Source organism: Elaeis guineensis, chromosome 3 (genome assembly GCF_000442705.2).
Source record: "Elaeis guineensis isolate ETL-2024a chromosome 3, EG11, whole genome shotgun sequence".
In the NCBI taxonomy this organism is placed as follows: domain Eukaryota; kingdom Viridiplantae; phylum Streptophyta; class Magnoliopsida; order Arecales; family Arecaceae; genus Elaeis; species Elaeis guineensis.
In genome coordinates this window covers 110394007-110421042 of record NC_025995.2, presented here as the reverse complement: position 1 = coordinate 110421042, position 27036 = coordinate 110394007, and the positions used below count along the sequence as shown (strand labels likewise).

Below are 27036 nucleotides of genomic sequence, written 5' to 3'. Positions count from 1 at the left end.
CCGGTTTCAATGATTGATGGCTTATTGTATCATCTCATTGTGTCAATTCCAAAATGACCCACCGTGAAAAATCAAACATACAACAATATTTTTGATCGTGAAATAAAGTCACATTAATACCTTATGAAAAAAAAGTGGCAATAGATTAACTATAATTTTATAAATAAAAAATTAATTATATAAATAAAATATTAAAATTAAATTTTTTAATATTAATATTTATTTAAAAATAAAATTAAAAAAATAAATATAAAAAAATAATACACTAACAATTTTCATAAATCTCTCTCTTTCAACAAAAAAGCTCACCCCTTATAATATTTCAGAGGATCCAAAAAGAACTCTTTGGCCGATCTCTGTGCTTCACAGCCATTATATCTTTCTCTCAACCCATGTACTTCTTTTTATAGGATCTCAAAACTCCTTTAGATCGAAATCAGAATTATATCAGGACTCAAGAAACTTCTACAAGATTTATGGCCATCATATGGTGTCCGCAAGCTCTTTTGATCTTTAGATCGTGCAAAAAATACTTCTAGATCGTGCGTGGACCGTGCTTTGTATGAACCGTGGTCTCTTCGCACATGCTGCATGTTGTGCACTCATCCGTGCATGCATGAGTCATATGAAAATGTATTTGGATCGTGACGGTCCATGAAGAGCGTGTAGACCATATCTTCTCTCACGGTTCATGATGGACCGCATATCTTTGGCTGATTGCTTCTCCTGGATGAGTTCTATCGCTTGCATGTGTAAGCTAACTATTTTTTCTGAACCAGAGATCTATGGAAATATTGATTCTGCAGTGTCATATCTTTGAGCTTCACCGCTATACATAGAATAAAAAATTAAAAAAAATTAAAAAAAACAAGAAGAAGAAGAATCTTTTTATGGTGGACTGGTCGACCGTAAGGATCTGATCCAATCAACAATTTCTGGGCACGGGGAGTGATTGCTAGCCCAGTGGATTAGCTCTTTCCTGCGGCATGGCACACATTGCTGCACGCAAGCTTCCTGGGTCACGAGCAATAATATTTTGCAATTGGCGTCCGTCGCACGTGCATGATTCTAAACAACTTTTTCTACCACATGAAAACAATATTGCTGATTCCCGAAAATGGGAAAACAGTATTGCTGACAACTTTATCATCCTATAATAATATAAATTTTGGGAATGGACGTGCGTCATAAAAAATGTTGTCGATGGGTCCGGTGAGGTCGCTGCTAAATCGCATCAACCTTTTTTTTGGTAAAAAAAATCACACCAACCGTCGGCGACCAGGGCTTATTATTGCCATTATTTATTGTCTCATACTGGGGCCTGTAACAATGATGATAAGAGAAATCAAGTGCGTCGGCCTTTTATTTTAAAATAAAATAAAATAATTAAATATATGAGTATCAAATAAATATATATATAAATAGTGATAAGTAAAATATTAACTTTTTCTACTATCAAATCAAAAAAATTAAAAACCAGATGAAAAAAATCTCATTATTGAGAAAAACATGGTTGCATACTTTAGGATCCCTTGTGAACCTACATTTATATATTTATAGATATAAATTGAGATACCAAAAGAATGAAGAAAAATCAGATTGCTATTCCTTATCTTATTGGACACCATATTTTTATTATCAACTATTTTATCTCACAAAATATATTTGTTATCTCTTATCTTATCTGATAAGATATATTTATTATTCTTTTCTATTTGCTTACGATAGATTGTCATATAGATTCTGAAATTTTTCAAATCGAACAATAATACTAAATATGATATATTTCTGAAAGATTGACTTGGATCGATCACAAAGATACCTCGGACCAGGCCAAATCGAGATTATCTGCACATCATCTTCAATTAAGATAAGATTTTTTTTTCAGTCTCGAGTTCAAAATATATTAAAAAAATAATTTTTTATTAAATAGGATCAAAGAATGAGATCGTTATCATTGGCATCATTAATTACTACTAATTTTAGGGCAATCAGAAATAAATAGCATCTTTGAAGATAGTTTTGAGAAGAGTTAGATGTAATTAAAAATAAAAAATAATAATAAATGTGTAAATTTTAGAACTACTTCATTCATCGAGCAAGTGAATCATGGATCTATAAGATGGCAACATTAGAACTTGATTAAGGGAACCTGATCATAGACAATGCTTCAAAAATGTGATACACATTGACAATGACATAGAGATAAGATAACATGATATGTAGAGGGTGTTTGATTGAAAAGTGGTGGAGTCTGGAATCGAAATAGAAATACGTGACTTTCATTCCAACCATCTGATTAAAAGTCCCATTCTGATTTCGAAGTAGAATGAAAATGATCCAATCTATCTAAAACTTAATCCTTGGATTCAAATTTTTATTTTAATTTCAGCCACGAACCAAATATTTCGAAGAATTTGACCATTTCAATTCCGATTCTAATCTATTTCTATTTTCATTCCGATTCTGATTCCGATTGCAAACCTAACATTCTTTTAAGAGGTATTTAGTTGGAAGGAGTTGGAATCTGAAATCGAAATTAAAATAGATGAATCATGTTTTAACTGTTTGGTTGGAAGGAGTATTATTTCGATTTTGATTCTGGAACAAAATGGAGATGGCCCAATCTACTTAAAACTCAATCCTTACTCTCTCTTAAAAATTTAAATTTTCATTTCAATTTCTATCATGAATCGAATATTTTATAAAATTTAATTATTTTATTTTTTATTACGATCCATTTCAATTTTAATTTCAATAGTAAATCAGACACCCTCTTAATAAGGTGCTGCAATTCATCATAATATTAATTTTTGGAGAATATCACTCCGTCAGCATCCTACTTGCCTTCACGAGCATGAAATGGACGTTTCTCCAAACTTTTTAAAGCGTGCGCATTGGCGCGAGGGCATATAATTCCGGGGAGCATCAATCAGTTGATGTAAACTGATGTATCCTGAGATCTACAAATAACGAATTAGTTTTTAAGCCAATATCCCAATATCTTATAATGAATTAATTTTTAAGCCAATATCTTGGTAATTTGGAAGTCATGCGTCATCTGAAATCTACAAATATCCCAATCCTTTTCGCAAATTTTCCATCTGCTGTTTTTCTTGGTTCACCTCAGCATCAACCAGGAAAGCAGAAAGTCCCTAGACTACGCTTATTAAGCTCTCTTAGCATGTAAAACGTTTGATACTGTAAGTACCATTTTGGGCAAATGCTTGCTTAACATGCCGTCACCTGGAGATGAACCTCACCCTAGGTTCTATGTTTTCAAGCAAAATATAATTTGAGCCGGGTTATATCGCGCTCAAAGGGATCAGTCAGCTAGCCAGGCATTTTAACAGTATTGGTTATCATGATTTTACATTCGAAATTAAGTATACACTAGCATCAAGCTTACCATGGAAATTTAGAATAGTTTGGATTAATTAGGTTTGACCAACTCACTACTTTAGATAATTTAGTTACATGAGGATGCCAAGCAGTTGGATTGGACTATCAGAACTTTCCATCTAAACCTAATCAACTTGAAATCAAATTAACATGATCCATCTCCAACCTAACTATCAAAATTTACTTGTTCCAACCCAAGTTTGTCATGACACAAACTAGCCCGACCAAATTACGGATTGGCTATACGTCAGCTTTAGCTGGTACTGCAAAAATTGCTCTCAACTAAGTACTTGCGAACCTAGATGCCTTCCTCGTTTAATTGATCACTGAACCTGAAACTTACTTGGTCAGTATGGTTCGGATATACAACTATAGTTGAAAGCTTGGCATGAGCTCAACGCCGTTGGTAGCTTCCCTAGATAGAATCACCACCATTTCTAAATCGTATATTTGGAAAACTTTCTTTCAAAAAAAAATCCATATGCACATTTTCCCAATTATTCTTGTTGGAAGCTCTTGAATCGCCTAACTTCTTGCTTTTCATCACTATCACCAAGTGGAACATCAATGAGACAAATAGTCAATTGTGTCAGAACCTCCATGCTTTTATTTTTAGTTAAAATTTTTGCATTCCTGATTGTCAAGTAAGGGTTCTTGTAAGTAACTGACGATCTATTAGCGTGGTTGGTACCATCGCTTCTTGGAAGAGATTTGTAGTTCAATCCTATTCCTCCCTGACCTCCAGAGTGGCGAGTGATGTGTACCATTTGTTGTATATAAAGGCATTTATTATCAAAATTTATGTCCATCGTGATGCTAACATGAATTACACTTGATATTGGGTGTTAACATTGTGGAGCATGTATATGCAATATATGTCATGGATATAAGGATATTCACCACATATGTTCCCTAATAGAAGTAATCATAACCTATGACTCATCCAACCCTCCTGTGTAGGCATCACATAGCTTCAAAGTTACATGTTTATCATCAAAGATCATGCGGCAACGTTATAGCAATCCCTCGAAGAAACAAAACTAATTGCCCTAATTAGACCTCGAAAAGGCCTATAGGTGCAGATTTTGACTATCATCCCCTTGTGTGCTTACTTTCAGGCCAACCCTAATACACAATGCAATTGGATTGGGCAGTCAACAATATCTACAAAAGGTGGGGTGACAATCTTTAACCCATCTAACTTTGCTAAACCTGCTGTAGGTTGGTTTAGATTATCTGTTTATTAAAATAGTCAGCTTGAGGCCATGATGTTTTTGGTGCTAAAAGCAAAACATTGAAGAAGAGTGTGCCACCAGGGTTAGATGCATGCGATTGAAGCTCAACCCAAGTTTGCAGTTTGGGTGCTTCATTTTGGGTATGGTGAGCTTGAAAGTCCGAGCAATTACATTCAACCTTATCATAAGCTAAGTTCCACATGTTTTTAGTCTATAATCATTTAAAAATAATTTAACGCAATCTTTTGCTTCAACTAAGGGTGGCTTAGTCCAAATCACACTTCTCCACTTAGCAACTAGAGATTTTGAATTTGATTTTTTGATGAATTAAGTGTCTCAAAATGTTTTGGAATCAAGCTACATTTAAATTTAAGTGGTTTAATTCTTTGTTGAAAAAAATAAAAAAGTACAAGTGATCCAACTATGCTGGATTAGGTTGAATTTTTTTCTCTATCAAATTAAGTCGGAATAAATCTTTTTATCCAATCCAACCGACTCTATTTGCACATCAACAGAGAGGACACAAATTTACACTGTGCAACAATATGGACATCAATGTTGGTAAGTTCCAGGGGTTCGAGACATATCTTGCATATAAATGAATGATTCTTCTACTTTCATAATGTAAACTGTTGGATCTTACCGTTGCCGCTCCGAGTCCATGTAGGCAGATGGAGAGAACAAATTGGAGTGCTTTGAAGTATATGTAGGGCATGACCCAATGATTGATGTTGCGAAAGAGGATCCATGCGAAAGATACAACCTGAACTCTAGGTTCCGGTGCCAAAACTAAACCCAAATCAATGTGCATAGTATATGGTTTGTGCAAGATCAAGTTGGTCCAGTTTGGTGACTCCAATTTCTGTATCTGTTCGGCTGGGCAATCCAAAGTCTCGAGTAATTGAGTAAATCATGACCTCGTGGCCACATTTCGTGGAGTCTTCTCCTCTCGTCATTCTTAGCCGTTTAATTTTTATTTGACAGCCATCCAGCCATCAAATCTCGGATGTGCGCCTCACTCTTCTTGCGACGATTTGTTTGCCGCACATCCACGGAGACGCCACGCTGGCGATCCGCGATCCGAGTGAACCCCTCTTTACGAGTCTCGACCGTCGATATCATCCTGTTACCTATGGTCACGATTCAACTTCATTTCCTCCAGCCCGCCTGGAATCGCTTTCGATTTTGTTTCTTCCCCACTTCCCCGCCTCTATAAACATCTCCCACATCCCTCCGTTCCATTTCATCACAAGCAAAAAAAAATCTTTCGCTTCCCATTGCCGAGCCAATTGCGCCCTTTTCTTTCTTTGTGGACCCCAAAACCTAGTTGTTCTTAGCGATCCACTTGCAAGCAATGGCGCGGACGAAGCAGACGGCGAGGAAGTCCACCGGCGGCAAGGCCCCTCGGAAGCAACTGGCGACGAAGGCCGCGAGGAAATCGGCGCCGGCGACGGGCGGCGTGAAGAAGCCACATAGGTTTCGCCCCGGGACGGTGGCATTGCGGGAGATCCGCAAGTACCAGAAGAGCACGGAGCTGTTGATCCGGAAGTTGCCCTTCCAGCGGCTTGTCCGGGAGATCGCCCAGGACTTCAAGACCGACCTCCGTTTCCAAAGCTCCGCGGTGGCGGCACTGCAGGAGGCGGCAGAGGCGTATTTGGTGGGGCTCTTCGAAGACACCAACCTCTGTGCTATCCACGCCAAGCGTGTCACGATTATGCCCAAAGACATTCAGCTTGCACGCCGCATTCGTGGGGAGCGCGCCTGAAGAGTTTGAAGCGGTTTCCCGTGGCTACGGGGTGTTGTAGAACAGAAGAAGGGAGGCAATGGGTTGTCTTTGGGCGGGATGGCTAATGGTATCATTTGTATAAAAGAAAGATTAGGGCTTTTGAATCTCTTCTTTTTTACTAGATGTTAGGGCTTGATGGTTCAAGATTTTTGGCTGTTTTACGGATGATCTTTTCCTTCCTCCAGAGAAAGGAAATGTTTTCTTTTTTATGTCTGAGATTTTCAGTCTCCTATCTCCACTTTACTTTGTTTGAAAAGTTTGGGATTCTTCGGACAGAGGGTCCCTTATTTTCGGACCAAGAATTCTAGAAGGCTGTTGATGCTGGAACAAAATCTCTGTCGGTAATGTTAATCTTCAATTGTTGAATCTTGAGTGCGAATTGGACGATCCTCAATGGAGTGATATAAATTTTGGAGACTTGAATATGGAGGACATGGGTGTCCTGAGATCCAGGTTTTCTGAATATAATCATTTGTTTGACAACAATAAATCTATCTTATGGCATCACAAATTGAGAATCTAATAGGTGATCGATGGTGATAGAATTGTTGTAATCTTGAGAAGAAGAAATAGAATATATCAACATGTAGATTCTAATAGCGTGATTGAGAATATTGAGGAAGCTATCAGAAGATATTTTGTGAATTATTTCTCTATTTGTTGGAATCAAATAGGAGGAACATAGCAACCTACTCTCTCTCCTTTGAATGTGTTGGATAAAAGCGTTGCAAATTTTCTACTCTGAGAAGTCACTGACAATGAAGCTGTACGTGCGTCAAGATGGGGAATCCTAACAAAAGTAGTTCTTGATGGCTTCCCACCAAGTTCTATCGAGACATTACTGAGAGATCGGAGATGGTTGTAAAGCGGTCAAACAATTCTTTGACACAAGTATGATGCCGGATGTTTGGAAAAGAATATTTGTTGCTCCCATTTGAAGTCTTCAAAGGCTCCGATTATATACAGTCTTGTTCAGTTGACCAGGATTTTTCATGACTTAATTGCTTTACGTGCTTGATGTGAAAGAGTAGACCATGCTGAAAGAAGGTTTGTTCCAAAAGAACAAAAAAAAAAAATGGTCTTGCTCCAGTTTAACTATTTGATGGGTTATTGTATCAATTCCAAAATGGCCCACTGAGAAAAATCAAACATATATATAGCAATATTTTTTATGGTGAAATAATGTCTCATTAATACGGTAAGGCAAAAGGCCAACAATGGCAATAGATTAACTGCAATTTTATGAATAGGAGATTCACTGGGTAAATAAAATGTTTAGTCGAATTTCTTTGTGCTAATATCCATTCGAAAATAAAATTTTGAGCAATTTCCTTCCTAATGGGACATTTCATAATTAGTTGTTTATTTTATCTAGAGGAAATTAATTGCAATTTTATGAATAGAAGATTCACGAGGTAAATAAAATGTTTAGTCAAATTTCTTTGTGCTACTATCCATTCGAAAATAAAATCTTGAGCAATTTCTTTCCTAACGAGACATTTAATAATTAATTATTTATTTTATCTAGAGGAAATATGAGCTGCCTTCTACTTCTCATTCACGCTTAATTTTCAAATTATGTCACATCATAAATGTCCACCAAATTATTTAACCCGTGAGCTCTCTAAAGCATCCAGCTATAATTATTTGAGGACCAACAAGCGTTGAGGCGTAGATCAATAAAGTATATAAAATAATGCATCCATTACTTTACAGTGGAGTAGTACTACAACCAAAGAAAACATATGTAATAAGCAAAGTAATATTGGATTACAGAAAGACATATGATGCAGCAATTAGTTAATGTTTAACAAAGGCCAGCATTTTTTTTTTTTTTGATGTGAACATGGTGATACTAAGAAGCTACCCCCATTTTATTCAATTAACAAGGAATACAAAGTGCTCTGTAATAGTTCTTAACAAAGCCTGACAACAGAAATTCAGCTTACAAACCCTAGCATATCAAGCAAGGTAATTTGGTGTTTATCCTCATACAAATCAATAGCTATATAAGCATATAAATAGAAGCATCTTCTTCCAAAATACAAGCCAATCATTGCACTTTATCTAATAATTAGTAATACAACTCAATGATTGATCGTAAACCCATGGATGGTGTAATCTTGTAGTCGCTAAAACCTGCAACATGGAATAAATGTCTCCATTCGGTTTCACTCCTTTCCTTTCCCGTACAAAGGATCATCATCTCTATGTCAAAGAGAAGCTGTGGTTCGACTGAGATAGAAAAATCAGTAGTAACACCAACTACGATGTCTATTATGATAACCTTTCCGCCATCTTTCTTAGGAGGAATAGCTTCTTTGCAACGCTTTAGTATCCTGATGCAATGCTCATCACTCCAATCATGTAATATCCACTGTCACACATTAATTTTTAATGAATTAGAACATCATGTTATTTGCAAAAAATTTACTCAAGTTTACATCTTTAGTTTTTGTTTGCTTCTATATTTCAAAGAAACCCGATCGGATGAGGTGACAGTATGATGAATACTTTTCAAGTAGTAGGTACGGTTTAGGCTTGCAATATAGTGCAATAAATTCCAATTTCTCCTCAAACCTGATTGCGAGGTTAGACAAAGCTTATGATGCAGATAATGTGTATAATAATAATAAATTATTAGTTGGATTAAATTCTTCGGCTTAGTAGTAGACTAGTCCAACCATAAAGGGAAACACAAATATAGATGAAAAAAAATAGGTGAGAAAGAAAGCAATACAAGCTTGTCCTAGCTGGATTGGTCCACCACTTCCACCACCAAGTTGGTGGATATGATCCAACAAATAATTTAACTATAATAATTGTTTCGTCGAAAGATAGCCATCACTGCCCACCGGCCATGAGAGAACAATAAAATAATTGTATAGTTGAGAACTCTTTTCTCACATGAAAATATGCTTAATGGGTTGGCAAGGGAAGGGAGATGAGAGCGAGGTTCTCTAATATACACCAGAGGAACATAAAATGAGAATAGGAAAGATTCTATCTAATAGTTTCACTTTAGTTCAGCTAATCGGATTTAAAATTCTGATCAAGTCAGATTAAGCGACAGATCAATTGGATCAGATCCAACTTACTGATAGGTCCTAATATTACTCAGCCCGGGAGCTTGGGGTTGTCACTTTTGTTAGGATTCAACTTCCTTTGCGCAAATCCATCATTGGATGATGCAATGGCCGCTTTGAGATGGTGGAGATAGTGAATGAAAGAGTTTTGAGCGCTTTAACATGTGTATGGTGCACAATCCAGTGGTCAACATTTGAAAGAAGATCAATCATTCTATCACATGAAAGATACGACCATAACCCTCATATCTGGGGTAGAGCTAATTAAGGGCCCAGTTTGGGCATATAAGATACCAAATTTTAAATAGATTTGACGCAGAGCCTTGACCAAAATGAGTAAAGTTTAGGCGTGAGGCCCAGCCATGATCAGCTCTAATATGAGCCCATCATCAGAGTTGCTGAGTTGCTGATCACCCGACAGTTGTTGTACTTATGTCATGCTTAAATAAATTTAGTAACGAGATAACTTGATATTTTGTACTTATTGTATATATCCATCACTACTTTCTTTTTGGTGTGTACTTCATGTATATTATGTTTGGTTTCTTTTCTTTGCGTGCTGTTGTCAACAGTTTTTCTTTTCTCTGATATAAAGTTCAAGCTCTTCCTTTGACTAATAATAACAATAATATCTTCTTACCAAAAGTAATAATAATAATAACTCAAAAAAGTCACTGAAAGAAGAAAAAGTCACTCAATTGTGTGGTGTATTGTCATCGCTTGCTAGAAGTGTGCTATTAAATGATTAGTTCAAGGCCCCAAGTGACCTTTTTTAGCGGTTTTTTTGACTTACCGTGGCATCGCGCGTTAGTATATTTGAATATGCAAACACTAGTAATCTTCTCTAAGAGTGAGGTTACCCTACTTTGAGCAAGACGGCATCCGCCGGAGGGATGTGCTCGAACATGTCCCCTCCGACGAACTCCACGCCCTCCTTCTCCCCCTCGTGCACCGTGTCCACCACGTGCGGCAGGTCCAGCACCATGCACCGCACCTCGGGAAACGCCTTGGCGATGGCCTTCGCCAGCGTGCCCGTGCCCCCGCCCACGTCCACCACCGACCGCACCCCGCGGAGCACCTCCCACTGCCGCCGCAGAAGCACCACCTCCGTCACCAGCCGAGCGTCGCTCGCCATCGCCTTGTGGAACAGCTCGTTGAAGTCTGCCCTCGCGTTCGTCTCCTCGAAGAATCCCTTGCCGTGCACCATGTCGAACGGCGTCGGCCCCACCGCCCCAGCCCTGAACCACTCCCCCAGCTGGTGCGCCGGCCCCAGCAGGGTCCAGTTCAATATCATCAGCGCTAACGGCGAGATACACACCTTCTCCTCCTTGATCACCAGAAGTTCAGAGGTCGGCGTGAGGAAATAACTCTCTTCTTCTCCCGCTACTTGGTGTCGGTGACTCGCGAAAATGCCGGAGTGGACGAGCAAGCGCATGAGGCTTCCGAGGGCGGGGGTTTTGGACGGAGGGATGGAGAGGAAAGTGGCAAGCTCGGAGAGAGTGACGGGCTTGCCGTGGTTGTGCAGAACGTCCGGGATGCCGAGCTCGATGGCGCACTTGAGAGACATGGATCTAATGAAGCTTAGGGCGTGGTTCCACAGCTGGGCTTTGTTTTGGAGTGTATCCTTGGTTGGCTGCTTCTCCTGGATGAGTCCCATCGCTTGCGTGTGAGACTAGAGACCTATTGAGATTGATTTTGCAGTATCGTGGTTTTGAGCTTCAGCTCTATATATAGCTAGCGAGAGTGTGATTGCTACCGTATCCTCCTCCCCTTCCCCCAAACCAATAATTTCTGGGCATGGGGAGTGATTGTTAGTATGGTGGAGTCGCTCTTCCGTGGGGCATGGCAAACGTTGCTGCGCGCAAGCTTCGTGCGTCACGAGCAATAATATTTTGCAAATGGCGCCCGTCCTATGTGCATGATTATTAACAACATTCTGTCACATGGCTGATTCCCCTAAAAAAAGAAAGGAAAACAGTGATATTGCTCATAACCACCATAACAATATAAATTTTGGGAAACGACGTGCACCACAAGAAATGCTGTCGATAGGTGCGGCGAGGTCCCTCCTAGATCACATGGATCATTTGTTGGTAAAAAAATCACATCAATTTTCGGCGACCGAGGTTTATTATTGCTATTATTTATCGTCTTGTACTGGAGCCCTGTAACCATGATGTCGGAGAAATCAAGTGCGCTGGGGTTTTTAAATAAAATTAATTAATTAATTAAAGCATATGAGTATAAATAAATAAATTAATATATATATATATATATATATATATATATGAAAATTTATAAATAAAATATTAAATAACGGAACAGAAATATATGATGCACCGAGCATGTAACACCATCTGTGTGCTTGACTCCTCAGCAGCAAGTTTCCCCTTTTTCTTCCTCAAAAGGAATATTCCATATGTATTAAAAGTCTAATTTCCATTAAACAGGATCAAAGGAGGAGATCGTTATCATTGACATCATTAATTGCGACTAATTTTAGAGAAATCAGAAATAAATAGGGCCCTATAGATAGTTTTCAAACGACTTAGGTATAATTAAAAATAAAAAATAACAATAAATGTGTGAATTTTAGAACTACTCCATTTGCTGAGACGGCGGTGAATCATGGCCCTCTCGAAGACTGAAACGTGAAAAGAGCGACATCGTATAAAAAAAAAAAAAATCTATGAGACGTCATTGTTGGAACTTGGTCAAGGGAACCTGATACACGCTCACGATCATGTAGAGATACGATAATAAGACACTTAATGACGCGCTGCAATTAATTATAGTACTAATTATTTGACAATGCCACCCTGTCAGCAACCAATCTACCTTCTCGAGCATGAAATGGACGGTTCTCCAAACTTTTTAAAACGTTCGCATTGGTGCGAGGGCAAAGACTCCTCCAATCCATACATTAATCTAAGATAAAAATAAAAAAATAAATATTTTTCATCCGTACGTAGACACCTCCCCAATCAAAAAGAAAATTCTGATTTGTATAAAAAAGAACCACCCTCCTTGCGTGAAACACTTTTGCAAATACAAAACTGTAAAGTTCATAGATTAAAATAAATAATACGTCACGTATCGAATTATAAATCTTTAGCTGCAACAAATATCATTTTGAATAAATACTTATTTAACATGCCGGCACCTGGCCTGGGTTCTTTGGTTTTCAAGCAAAATATAATTTGAGCCAGGTTGTATTGTGTTCAAAGAGATCAGTCCACTAGCTTGGAATTTTAACAGTATTTGTTATCATGTTTTTACATCTTTAGTTGGAATTAAGTACACATTAGCATCAAGCCTACCGTGGACATTTGGATTAGTTTGGATTAATTGGGTTTGACCAAGGCACTAACTTTAGATAATTTAGTTACGTGAGGATGCCAAGCTAGTAAGAAAGGCCAGTGTTGAAGCACTTGGATATCGTTCATCTTCCACTATGTTTTATAATATTAGAGAATTACATGATAGGCTTTGTTTTATTTCTTAGCATAAGAAAATAAGAATTCTGGTTGGATTGGACTATCTGAACTTAATTCCCACCTAAACCTAACCAGCTTGAAACCAAATTAACATGATCCATCTCCATCGTAACTATCAAAAATTAACATGTTCAAACGCAACTTTGTCATGATACAAACTAGCCCGACCAAATTATGGATTGGCTATATGTTAGCTTTAGCTGATACCACAAAAATGCTCTCCAACTAAATACTTGTGAACCTAAATGCCTTCCTTGTTTTAATTGATCACTGAATCTGAAACTTACTTGACTGGTATGGTTCAGATATACAACCATAGTTGCCAGCTTGGTATAAGCTCAATGCCGTTGGTAGCTTCCATAGATAGAATGATCACCATCATTTCTAAAATGTATGTTTGGAAACCTTTTTTTTTTCACAAAAAAAAATCGACATGCACATTTTCTTAATTATTCTTCTAAGTTCTCGCCTCTCACCACTATCATGAAGAGGGACATCAATGGCACAAATAATCAACTGTGTCATCATCTGCTTGCTCTTTTTTTTAACTTAAATTATTGCATTTTTAGAAACCAATGACTGATTGTCAAGTAGGGTTCCTTGCAAGTAATCCACGATTGTTAGCTTGGTTGGTACCTTCTTTTGTAATTGGAAGAGGTTTCTAGTTCAATCCTAGCTCTTCCCGACCTCCAAATTGGCAAGCGATGCGTAGCATTTGTTGTATATAAGGGCATTTAATTCTCGAAAGTTTTTGTTAATCATTATGCTAACAACAACCACACACTTGACAATGGGTGTTAATATTGGAGAGCATATATATGCAGTATATCATGGATGTTCCCTAATAGAAGTAATTACAACCTACAACTCATCCAACCCTCCTCTGTGAGCACCAAATAAGTTCCAAGCTACATGTTTATCATTGGAGATCATGTAGAAGCATTATAACAATATCTTTATGTGAATCTCCAATTGGCGGCTCCTTTACTTCCGTCAATCGTTGATGGTTGTCTTGCAAATCTTAAAAGAGATAATGCGTACATTGGTGATTCATTGCGAGCTCTAGGTTGGCTAGGACTATATTTCTATTATTATTTACTTCACTATTATCTGAGTTAGTTATCCTTATGTTATTCAAGCTAGAATGGATACTGCGACTTTAAGCAAGGCATATAGATGGAGTAAAAATTGGCTTTCAAATTTTGAAAGGTTTCAAAAATAATAATTTTAAATAGACGACTAATAATATCTGTTGCGGCTGAAATTCATTCTGGATCGGAGGTACTGAAGCGGGGCAACATGCGGTACATCAGCGGCAGTCAGACCTATGAGAAAAATCTCTGTCGGAGTTGACTCCGATGGAGATCCTAATCGGAGACCCTCCGATGCTCAAGTTAGATTTTCCACAACAAATGGAAAAGAGTGAGCGTTTATGAGGAGAGGAGGCATACCTAGAGAGTCCTTGTTTGTCTCTTTATATAGATGAGGTGGGAGCCTTGAGGAGAAGAGAGAGGCTATAAAATATCTTTTTATCCTTAATTATGTCTCTGAATGGCATCATGCTTGACTTTTTGACCTTTTGAGTATTGTCATTTCATAGCATGTGGGGAGCCACTGTAGTTAGAGACAAGAGCCATCTGATAGAGCCCTAAGAGTGGCATGAGCTTCTTAGGGATAATGTGACTTGATGTCACCTGATGGGATAGCATGGTGGCCATGCTTGAGATTCACATGCTCGATCGATGTTCGTGTCCTGGGATCCCGGCTCATAAGCGAGGATCGTGGTCAGCAGAAGGATGAGAATCCGAAGTTGAGACTGAGCCGATGTGAGTTGGAGGAAAGAGATCCAGAAATTGGCTGAATGAGCCTATCGAGTGGTGCTTTCTAGTCATTGATTCAGATCGACTGCTAATCGGAATAAGATGAAGGAGATCGGAAGCAAACTGAGGTAAGCGTTTCACTTACTAACAGTTTTGGTGCCGATCGATCATGGACCGATGCCGTGTATCTAAGTGATGTTGAGGTTAAATTTTTGATGAGATCAATCTTTTTATGAGTTCAATTTTTTGATGACTTCAATTTTTTGATAAGATCAATTTTTTGATGATCTTTCTGATGAGATTGATCTGATGAAGTCAGTTAAGCGATGAAGATCTATCTCAATAATATTTTTTTTTGACTCATAAATTATTTTTATTTTATGATCGATGTTTATTCGTAGTGATTCTGGACGGATCGATCTTATGCTGTTCTACATTAACCGTCTGTACAATTTTTACGTCATGCTCAGAAAAAGAAATTAGCTCTTGTCGGCAGCCGATGTTAAGTTCACGTGATGTGAGAAAGCATCCTTCCCAATACACAGTGACAGCTTACCCAAAAAAAAAAAACACAGTTATACGTGGATGATGCAGCCACGAGGAGCTCGTCGGCCACATGACTTGCATGTGATTTTTTTGGCGGGCGTGAATTATTGTGATGATGTGGTCAGGGAACAGGGATTTGGTTGTGCCACTATTTTTTTTTTTTTTTTTGTAAGAGTGCCATTATTTATTCATACACTTGATAAATACGTGTGCCCCGCACGAGATCTGGAAGCACTCGTTCATGTCGTGGCTCGTGCTAGATGACACTAACGCACGCAAAAACCGTCTCAAAATGCAGCACTTTCTTTCAAATATCCAAATTATTTTAAAATAATTTTCTAACCACCAACCAGCCAGTATCATAAGCTTACCATTTCAAATGACCGAAGTGTCATCGTCCTCTTCATACATCTTTGAAAGTCCAGTCCATTGCTCCCAAATTTCTATCATTCTGTTCCGACCTTCCACTCCCTTCCTCCCATTCTTATGATTCTCTGGTGTTTGTTAACATTCCAAACAAACTATGAATGCATATTGTTTTTCAGTTTTCATAAAATTAAAATCAATTCTTTTTTGAAAAAAATTGAAACTCAAAACTTATTTTACAGTACTTGATTTTTGTTTTTTTTATGATGATGGAGATGAAGATGCTTCGTTCCTTCCTCCCCATCCACTTTTATCTCGTTGCCACTAATCCACATACCTTCTTAATTTCTCCTGCACTGAAGCATCCTTTCTATCCTCTCTTATTTTCCATCGCCATCTCTCTCGCCTCCTTTTCTTCCCACCAAAGCCCCTCTTCATCCTAACTTATCTCCCACTGCCATCTCATCCACATGGCCTCCTCTTCTTTGCATTGCAGTCCCTTCTCTGTTTTCTCTTATCTTTCCATCGTCATTCTATCTGCCTCCCCTCCCCTATATCAAAGCCTTATTCCCATCCTCTTCCCATTCTACCTGCTTTCTTTTACCTTCTCTCTTGGAAAATTATATATAGGACCTATCATTTATTTCATCATCTCTCGGCTATTTTTCATACCACATATGATAATATAATATAGGATTTATTTTTTCATTCTGTTGAGATAATCGGATCTACTCTTTTCGATTCGAAATCGGCCCCTTGCTCCACACCTATATAAGAAATATCAAAAAATTCTAAGAGGAGAGACCTTGGAAGGAAAGAAACTTCCACAATTCAGCTTTCATGAGGAAAGATTCTAACACCTCCACCAATCATCCCATTTTTTTCTAAGTCTATAGGTCATAATCGAATCAGAGTCATCATTACCGAAGTAGAGTCATCATGGCCAAACCTGCATCATCATGGCCAAACCTGCATCATCATGGCTGAAGCAGAGTCATCATGGCCGAACCTGCATCATCATGGCCGACTGCCAAATGGCTGACTACTTAAGGACCGACTGTCAAACTACCGACTGTCAAACGGCCGACCGCCATATGACCAACTGACATGGCCGACTGACCATCATAGCTGTCACGCCTCCGATCTGAGATCGCGAGTAGGAGATCGCTGCAACTACCGCATATTTATAAAGAACTCTCTCCATAAGCATGCAAGTTATCTCATCACGATATCAAATGCATCACAGTGAAAAAAAATTTAAATAATTATTATTCAACTTTAATCCAAATAACTAAATCAAATGTCTTACATCCAATAAAGTTTTACTAAAAATAAAATAATAGATCTAAGTTTAATGAAGTTGACAATGCTAAATCTCGCCTCTAAAAACTCTGTCCAAATATCATTACCCACGCTCGCAATTAATTATCTGAATCTGAAAAATAAAAAGAAAGATAATGAGCTAGACAGCCCAGTAAGTAACAAATATCTTAACTAGATATTTCAGATATTATATAATTTTCAAGAATAATACTGCAAATAAACATAAAAATATATTTCATGCTAATTTAATGTAAATCCAATCTTTTCAAATATTCATATATAAGATAATCATAAATCTGATTCAAATCAAAACACTTATAACTCAACAGACGTGACTATGATCAATGTTTAACCTTCATTGGCGGGGTCCACTAAATACCAGCGCACAACCTCTACTGGCAGAATCCATTGAATACCAGCGCAAACCTCCACTGGCAGGATCCACTGAGTACCAACGTATAATCTTCATTGGCAGGGCTTACTGAAACATAATTAGGTTGAGAGCATAAATTCGATCTATATCAAAATACTTTTGTATCATAACATATCATAATTTCTACTGAACATATGCATAATCAATAAACCATAATATTTCAGAATCACTTTTCGTTCAAAACATAATTTCATAAATCATGCATAATTTCAAAGAATAATTATTTATTTTCAGAATAAATATAAAATATCTCGAGAAGATGATTCATTACTTATCTTTCACAGACCACTGAATGAATAGATCGACTAGCTTCTAAGAGATTCTTCAGTATCTATTATCCAAAATTATATTCTTGCATTAATTTTAATTTCAAATTAAATCTAAATAAATTCTAAATCAAAACTCCACTTAAGATCGGATCCTTCACTAAACTCGATCAAAATCATCAAAAGGAAGTCTTTCACTGTGCTAATCTTAGAAAGATGATTTTGAGAGAGAAAAATCCATCAAAAGAGAAAAATAATCTAGAGAGAGAAAATAAAGAGAAAAAGTTCAATTCTAGAGAGAGAAAGCAATGGTTCAGGTTGAAGGGAGAGAGAAGAGAGAAAAATTTTCTCTCATTTTTTTTTTCTTTTTCTTTTCTTCCTTCTTCTTCCCGTGGCTCTCTTTTGGGTGAAACAGGGATCGAATGGTCCCCCCTTTTGACCAACCGATCAGGGCCGCAACTGGCACGACGGTGGCCGACGGCAGGAGGACAACCCACCCATGGCCCGAAGGAACCAAAGCCGACGATCGGCGGTGACCACCGGTGTCGAAAAATCAAGAAAAAGAGGGCTGAACAGAGGATATTTTTCTAACAAAATTCGACGACTCCGATCACCGGCGATCATGCACACAGGTACGGAAAGGAAAGAAGAGAAGAGAGGGAGAGAAGTCGGGGCTTACCTCGAGCTCCGGTGATATCTCCGATGAGAATTCAAGGTGAGCATGATAACGGGCTTCTGCGAGCAAATTCCGACGATCCTCGCAGTTTCACTCCAAGATTCTTTGGTGGGAAGAAGAGAGAAGGATCTCCCCCTTAAATAGAGCCGGAGGAGAGGAGTTTAACTCCTCCCCAACGAGATTTTCGACTCCGATTAGGAGCTGGTCGGGAGAAGAAGAAGACTCCCACAGGGAGTCTTCTTCATTTTTTTTTATTGGGCTTTGTGGGCTCGATTTAAGGCCCAAGTGGGTCGGATATTACAATAGCTGAAGCAGTATCTTCATGGTTGACTGCCTAATGACCGACTGACCATCATGACCGACTAATCATCATGATCGAAGCAGTATCTTTATGATTGAACCAACATCATAATAGCTGACTGACTAATGACCGATTGCCTACAATCACAATACCACAATCATGGGCAACAACCACATACCACGATCGTTAGTGGTATAAACTGTCCACTAACTTCATGATTATGGCCCGATAATAGGACTTAACTATCCTTTAGTACCATAAAAAGTGGGACTCTACGTATTCGATGGTTGCACCTAAGTTGCCTATAAAGGAGAGGTAAGGGGACAGCAATGGGGAGAGGCTTTTACTGAGCTAATACTCTGCTGAATTCTACTTAAAATATCATGTTCATCACTTCTCACTAATTTGGGCATCATAGGGTCCCGTTGGATATAACTCCGATCAGTGAACTTTTTTTGCAGGTTGCTTTTCATCGGAGTCAGGCACACTTGGAGATTGGCCGCAACAGATTGGTGTACTAGAAAGGAAGGGTGGAACGAATCCAATCATGGTGAAAACAAGAGCCTAAAATATCTCCACTGGCTCCGCTAGACAATCTTTTCGCTGGAAAGATCTCCTGCCTCTACCTCCACCAGCAGAGCCCAGCTCCTCGCATTCGATCATCACCGCGGACACTCAGCAATTGACTGCCCTGATGCAACAGGTGAAAATACTGATGTAGGCAATGCACAGCCTCCAACAGCTGCAAACATAACAACAATCGTAGCATTCGATGATGGAGGAGCTGGCGCTGCGCACAGTGCCATCCAGGCACAGTTGCCATGCTCCACAACAATCTCCTTCTCCATCTTCGGAATGACGATCGACTCGACATTCTTATCATGTCGAGCCATCACTATCCCAACAACAGAAAAAATCCAGAATACGTCCATCATTACTGAGATAAATCTCAAGACTGAGATGAAGATACTCATCGAAACTGTTTACAGTCTTCAACAGACTGTAAAACAACGATAACAGTAACCGAATGAGCTAGCACCACAGGCTGTACCTTCAAGGCACAGCCGTCTTGCCCCACTCTGCATCGATAATACTCTTGGTACTCGCAGCATACCGACTCCTAGCCTCCCAACATTCATGACATGCTAGCTCTCGACATATTCAGCATTCATAACAAGTCGACTTCGGTCGATCAAATCTATATATCGATTTTCATCGGTCAAATCTACAAACTGACTCCGATCGATCGAATCTACAAGCTGACTCTAGTTGGTTGAATCTACAAACCAGCTTCGATCGATCAACTCTACATGCCAATTCCGATCGATCAAATCTACAAACTGACTTTGGTCAGTCGAATCTACAAACCCACTTCGATCTGTCGACTCTATATGCCGACTTCGGTCGGTTGACTTTACATGCCCACTCCGATCGATCAAATCTACAAGTCGATTCTGATCGATCGAGTCTATAAACTGACTCTTGTTGGTCGACTCTACATGCCGACTCCATCGATCGAATCTACATACCGACTACAGTCGACGACTCTACATACCGACTTCGATCGGTCGGTCGGACGACTCTTCGATCGAAAGATATGTCGACTCGACTATGGTCAGATAGAAGAATATGCCAACTCGACTACAGTCGGATGGAACAATGTATTGACTCGACTACAGTCGGATGAAAGAATATATAGATTAGACTATGGTCAGATAGAATAATATGCCAACTCGACTATAATCAGACGGAACAATATGCCGACTCGACTATAGTTAGATGGAATAATGCCGATTCCTGATTCAACTACGATCAGATAGAACAATATGTTGAGTCAACTACGATCGGGTGGAAGATACAGACTCGACTACAGTCAGTTAAAAAATACATCAACTCGACTCCATAATAGTCATTTATGACAAATGATGACTACATTCAGGGATACTCAGCACTTAGAAATTTTTTTTTATTTTCGACTGAAGGCTACAAAAATCGGACTAAAGGTCCAGCGATAAAGAAAAGTTCGACTAAGGTGCGATAACCAAAAAAAAAGAAAAGAGCCAAGAAAAAAATGACAAAATGACTGGAGATTCTGTTTTTGAGAGAATCATTAATATTGACAGTCGAAACGACCACAGAATCGGAGCTTGAAGTCATGGCAGAAGATATGCTAACTCCTATTGTCCAACGTGTCAGATCATCTTGGACTTGAGAGTGGGAGGCAACTGTTGGGATAATCGGATCTGCTCCCTCCGATTCGAGATTGGCCCTTTGCTTCACACCTATATAAGAAGAGTTAAGAAATTTCAAGAGGGGAGGCTCTGAAAGGGAAGAAATTTTCATAATTCAGCTTTCATGAGGTGCAGTTCTAATACCTTCATCAATCATCCCATTTTTTTCTAAGTTTGTAGGTCATGACCAAAGCAGAGTCATCATTGTCAAACTTGCATCATCATGGCCGAACCTACGTCATCATGGCCGAACCTGCATCATCATGGCCGAACCTGCATCTTCATGACCGAACCTGTATCATCATAGCCAAAGCAGAGTCATCATGGCTAAAGCAGAGTCATTATGGCCGAATCTGCATCTTTATGGCCGAACTTGCATTATTATGGCCGATTGCCTAAGGGCCGACTGCCAAACTATCGATCGTTAAACTACTGACTGTCAGACGACCGACTGTCACATGACCAACTAACAGGATCGACTGATATGACTAACTGACACGACTGACTGACATGGCCGACTGACATGGTCGATTACCATGATCGATTGACATGGCCGAAGTAGCATCTTCATGACTGAAGCAGTGTCATCATGGCCTACTTACCATCATGGTTGCAGTAGTATTTTCATGACCGACTGTCTAATGACCGACTGATCATCATGGCCGAAGCAGCATCTTCATGATCGAACCAATATCATAATGGCCGACTGACTAATTTCTGACTGATTAATGACCGACTGTCTACAATCATGATACCACAATCATGGATAACAACCACATACCATGATCATTAGTTGGCATAAACTGCCCACTAACTTTATGATTATAGTCTGATAATAGAGGTTAACTATCCTTTAGTGTCATCAAAAGCAGGAGTCCACGTGTTTGACAGTTACACCTAAGTTGTCTATAAAGAGGAGGTAAGGGGACAGCGATGGGAAGAGGCTTTTATTGGGCTAACACTTTGCCGAATTCTACTTAAAATATCATGTTCACCACTCCTCACTGACTTAGGTATCAGAGGATCTCCGTCGGATACAACTTCGGTCAGTGGACTTCTTTTGTAGGTTACTCTTCACCAGAGTCAGACGCACTTGGGGATTGGCCGCAACACATTCTAAATTAATTCCAACCAAATAGATTCTAAGAGCACTTTTATTGTATAATAATTTTATACTATCATATAATGTTTACATACCACCTCTTTGTCAATGGAAATAAACTATACGGCCAAGTTAAAATGATTTGAAAATTTATTAGATAATTTAGAGAAATTGTTAAAGATGAAAGGATATTTATGTAAATCATCTAAACTTTAAACGATCATATTTTATTTTTTTTCAAAAAAAAGAAAGAAAATATAGTGGCCCTAATTATCAGGCCTCGAAATAAGCCAAGTTTGGGCCTATAAGATGCAGATCTTAACTATCCTTGGCCGAGGGCCTGATCCATAATAATGTACAATTAGGCCCTTGAGTGCTCACTTTTAGGTCAATCCAAATACACAATGCAATAGGATTGGACAATAGGCAATATATACATAAGTAGGAGAGGGAATCTTTGACCTATGTAACTGGATTTAGTCCGTTTGTAGGTTGGTTTGGATTATCTGTTTATTAAATAGATAGATTTGATATAGATTTTTGATTTAATTAATAAATAAATAGTATTATGGTGTAAAAGGGAGGGTATCATTAGTTCTATATTGATTGTGAGTTAAGAAAACTCTAGCTTAGATAGAAACGGATCATTTTTTTCACATGAGATGTTTTTTGAAGCACAAAATCGTGAGGTCCATAACGGCTCATACAATCTCCGAACTACAGTTCGTAGGTCAGTACGGATAATATCTCACGTGCTAAGCTATGTGTCTTTGGTCGCAACAGTGGGCCTAGAAGAAGGGCATCACTCTTCGAGTCATGATCATAATCCCTTGGTTGCAACAATGGTGCTAGAAGAAGGGCATCACTCTTCATGGACTATGGGGCTCCTTCTGTTCGAATACTAGTTTGTGGGAGTATACAGATATCTCCTTGATTGGGGGCTCCTTATATAAGAGGGGACCATTATCTTTTGAAGGGCAAATGCGCGATCCAAAATGGCTCATACAACCTTCAAGCTGCAGACCGTAGGTCAAAATGGATCATACTTTATGTATCGAGTCATGAATCCTGGATTGCAATAGGTAGAATTTAAGTTTATTGTTAGTCTAAGCGGAAGAGCCACGATGTTCTTAATACTAGAAGTGAAACATGAAGGAAGAGTGCACCACCGGGCTAGAGTTATGTGATTGCAACTCAACCCAGCTTGTAGTTTAGGTGGAGTTGTGCGCGCGCGCGCGCGTTTTTGATTTTTTCGTTGGTTGAATATTGAATTATGTTGAGCTACATGTTGAGTGTGGCGGGGTTGAAAGCTTAAGCAATTACATCCAACCTTATTATATCCTAGGTTCAATATCTTTTCAACCTAAATTTACCTAAGAATATTTTAAGCCAAACTCTTGCTTCAACACACGGTGGCTTACTCCCAATCACACATCTCCATATAGCAACTAGGGCTTTTGAATTTGATTTTGTGATGAATTGTCTCTCTCAAAATGTTCTGGAGTCAAGCTATATTTAAATTTAAGCAGTTAAATTTCTTGCTGAAAAAATAAAAAGGGTTTAGATAGCCCAAATTAACGCTGAGTTGGTTGAATCTTCTATCAGTCAAGTTGAGCTCGAGCAAACCTTTTTATCCAACCCAACCTACTCCCTTTTTGCACTTCGAGAGAGAGAACACGAATCCGCACCGTCGAACAAAATGGACTTCAACATTGGTAGGTTCCAACACGAAGAACTAAACCCAAATCAAAGCATCTGGTATCTGACTGCGCAAGATCAAGTTGGTCCAATTTCGTCATTCCATTTTCTGGATCTTGTGGCCATATTTCTTGGAATTCGTTCGTCTCGTCATTGCTTAGCCGTTCGATTTTCCTTTGACAGCCATCTAGCCATTAAATCCCGGATCCGCACCTCACCCTTTCGGCAATAATTAATTTGCTACCACGCCGGCGATCCGCGATCCGAGTGTATCCCTCTTAACGAGTCTCGGCCGTCGATCTCGTCCCTGCACTTACGGCCACGATTCAACTTCATTTCCCCCAGCCCGCCCAGAATCGCTTACGATTTTATCCCTTCCCCCCACCTCCACTTCGCCCCAGCATAAATCTCTCCCGAATCCTTTCCTTTCCATCCCTGGTCCAACCGCGCCCTTTGAGGCTCCAAAAACCTAGCTTTTCTTAGCGATATTCTTACAGGCAATGGCGCGGACGAAGCAGACGGCGAGGAAGTCCACCGGCGGCAAGGCCCCTCGGAAGCAGCTGGCGACGAAGGCCGCGAGGAAGTCGGCGCCGGCGACGGGCGGCGTGAAGAAGCCCCACCGTTTCCGCCCCGGTACGGTGGCTTTGCGGGAGATCCGCAAGTATCAGAAGAGCACGGAACTTCTCATCCGGAAGCTGCCCTTCCAGCGCCTTGTCCGAGAGATCGCCCAGGACTTCAAGACCGACCTCCGCTTCCAAAGCTCCGCCGTGGCGGCTCTGCAGGAGGCGGCGGAAGCCTATTTGGTGGGACTCTTCGAAGACACCAACCTCTGCGCCATCCACGCCAAGCGCGTCACGATTATGCCCAAAGACATCCAGCTTGCACGCCGCATCCGAGGCGAGCGCGCTTGAAGAGTTTGAGGTGGTTTCCTGGGGCTACGGTGTAGTGCAGAAGAGAAGGAATGCAATGGGTTATCTGATGGAAGGGGGTGGGCCGGAATGCCTGATGGTGTCATGCGTATAAAAGAATGATTTTAGGCTTTTTAATGTCTCTTCTTTTTAGCTGGATGTTAGGATTTGATGATCCAGGCTTTTTGGATGTTTAATGACAGATCTTGGCTGTTCTCTGGAAAAAGGAAATGTTTTAATTTTGTCTGGTTTTTCAATCTCCTCTAATCTTCATTTTGGTTATGTCATTAACTCATGATGTGTAGGAAGACATAAAAAGTCAGAAGATGTTAGCTGGTTCCCTTACAAGTTGATTGTGATACATAGGAAGACATAGAAAGTCAGAATCTCTTCAGTGGAGAATTCCCTTACAAGTGGAGAACCTCCAATCTTTAATTTGATAACCAGATATGACCTCTCCAACACGGTTGCTTAGCAATCCAAATGTTTCATTGTATGTTTTTCACCGTCATTGCTTGACATCTGAATACCTAGTTGGCAGTCTCCAATTTGAATGTTTCTTGCTGTGGTTCTTTCTTATTGTGACTGAGCATAAGTTGCCAATGTTTAGATATCAGCCATGATTGTAGCAGCGGTTCTATATTCCACCTTTTGAATGCAATTACCTAATGATTTTGGGTTGATAACCCATTATTTGAATGGCAGTCTTGGAAATTAACTTATTTCTAATGAGTGCGAGATGGTTTATAATTTAGTCTCTTCCCATCTACAGTTCTCTTGCAGAAAGTCCATTGATTGTTAGTACAAGAAGGCACACCGCATCATGCAGTTAAAGCGACCGTGATGTCATTCAAGCTAAGAAACACGGTAGCCAGCGATTGCTATCTTGCTCCATTGCCTAAAATTAGTTTCAAACTCTTATGAAATCATTGAATAAAGCACACAAGGACTCCTGTGAAAGAATGATTAACTTTCTGCACGTAAAATCCACATCTCACCTTTACTTGTTTTTATGGAATTTTGCTAGTTTTTGTTTGTTTATTTCAAGGATCCCCCTATCTTTAAGCTTGTTTAATTTTTACACAGCCTCTCTGAGGGATATGACTGCTGGATGAGAATATCCATCAAAAGATTTGTAACGATATAACAGGTGAAATTGTCACGCTTTGCTACGGGGTCAAGTAGTTGGGGTATGGTTTTCCTTTTGAGAAAAAGGGGGGCTATGGTTGCCTATAATTTTAAGCATTTTAGATCCATTGCCCTTGCCGTTGTCCTAGGCATGTTTACAATGAGCACCCTCATTTCACCCGCGACAAATGATGCCACAGTATTGCACCTTTGATTCTCTACTGCTCCAATAGCATGATATGGAGAACAATCATCGTTTTTGTCGTCACCATGGGATCTTATTGTTAGATCACATATGAGAGGCAGACAGAAGCCCTTCAAGAAAGCAGTGCAAAACCGTCAACCGTTGAGGGATTCAGCTAAGCGATAAGCAAAACATATAACTTACATGATGTTGGCAATCACTGGAGGAGTCTTTTGGCAGTGAAATCAGGAGAGGCTCGAAGCTCTTGTACCAGGAGAAACTGATCTCCCAACCAATGTCTTTTGAAGTTCGGAAAGCGTTCACATTATTAGCGTCCGTAAAAGTTATCTTTATGAACTCACATTTCTATCACCAAGAGCAGAAGAAGCAAAATTAGAAATTCATATAAAATAATGAGCCAATTTTTATTTATTTATTTATATTTATAAAAATTTGTTTGGATGATTGAACTCAAAATTTTGTATGATTCATGGTCTAACCATCATAAACATTAGATTATAGGCTCTGACCTATATTTAGAAATATTTTGAATCACCTTTTGAGTGAGTTGGTCTGGATCGGAAAGAAATCTCAGCCCACTCAAAAAATGGTATAAGATATTTATAAACATAAATCTGATTCAGCTTATAATTTAATGTTTTCGTTGATTTTATTGATCTAACCCATGGATCCCCTAAAACTCTAGATCCAACCATCAAAATAAATCCTAAATTTGGATATGTTGCCATTGAGAATCCATCCCATCAAGATGCTTAACATCCAAATTGAAAAGATTGGATGGTAGCACTGATGCACCATTGCGGGGAGATGTATCCAGAACATGATACAAGCAGATAGGTTTGAGACCTGAGACAAGTGAGATACAGATCTAGCCCCTCAAAATGAGAAATTAAAGTCTCGCTTTGACATCGGTACAGGCAGGGCGTAGTTTGGATCGCTTTACGATCTGTGCGGTGTGGGTGAACTAGCGGCAGATTCGTGCAAAGGGAGGTGAATCCTTCGCGCGAAAGACACAGCCCCGATCGCT

General features: G+C 39.3%; 3 protein-coding genes across 3 annotated transcripts; 2 read left to right on the top strand and 1 right to left on the bottom strand.

The window, feature by feature from the left end:
• The first annotated feature begins 5282 nt into the window (after positions 1 to 5282).
• LOC140856590 (histone H3.2) lies at positions 5283 to 6789 on the top strand. Its single transcript, XM_073254376.1, has one exon. The coding sequence runs from the start codon at positions 5992 to 5994 to the stop codon at positions 6400 to 6402; it is 411 nt and encodes a 136-aa protein (XP_073110477.1). The 5' UTR covers positions 5283 to 5991; the 3' UTR covers positions 6403 to 6789.
• A 1450-nt stretch (positions 6790 to 8239) lies between these two features.
• Positions 8240 to 11270, bottom strand: LOC105040967 (trans-resveratrol di-O-methyltransferase). The gene is made up of 2 exons (XM_010917733.4): positions 10375 to 11270; positions 8240 to 8800 (listed from the first exon to the last, which is right to left on the bottom strand). The coding sequence occupies exons 1-2, from the start codon at positions 11164 to 11166 to the stop codon at positions 8498 to 8500; spliced, it is 1095 nt and encodes a 364-aa protein (XP_010916035.1). The 5' UTR covers positions 11167 to 11270; the 3' UTR covers positions 8240 to 8497.
• Positions 11271 to 24179: 12909 nt separating this feature from the next.
• On the top strand, positions 24180 to 25039 carry LOC105041527 (histone H3.2). The gene has a single exon (XM_010918481.4). The coding sequence runs from the start codon at positions 24269 to 24271 to the stop codon at positions 24677 to 24679; it is 411 nt and encodes a 136-aa protein (XP_010916783.2). The 5' UTR covers positions 24180 to 24268; the 3' UTR covers positions 24680 to 25039.
• The last annotated feature ends 1997 nt before the right edge of the window (positions 25040 to 27036 follow it).

Bases quoted from the DNA above. Each gene is read 5' to 3' on its own strand.
- LOC105041527 (XM_010918481.4), top strand. From the start codon at position 24,269: ATGGCGCGGACGAAGCAGACGGCGAGGAAGTCCACCGGCGGCAAGGCC.
- LOC105040967 (XM_010917733.4), bottom strand. From the start codon at position 11,166: ATGGGACTCATCCAGGAGAAGCAGCCAACCAAGGATACACTCCAAAAC. The intron at 8,801-10,374 runs GTAGGGTAACCT...AATGTGTGACAG, and splicing joins CGGATGCCGTCTTGCTCAAA to TGGATATTACATGATTGGAG.
- LOC140856590 (XM_073254376.1), top strand. From the start codon at position 5,992: ATGGCGCGGACGAAGCAGACGGCGAGGAAGTCCACCGGCGGCAAGGCC.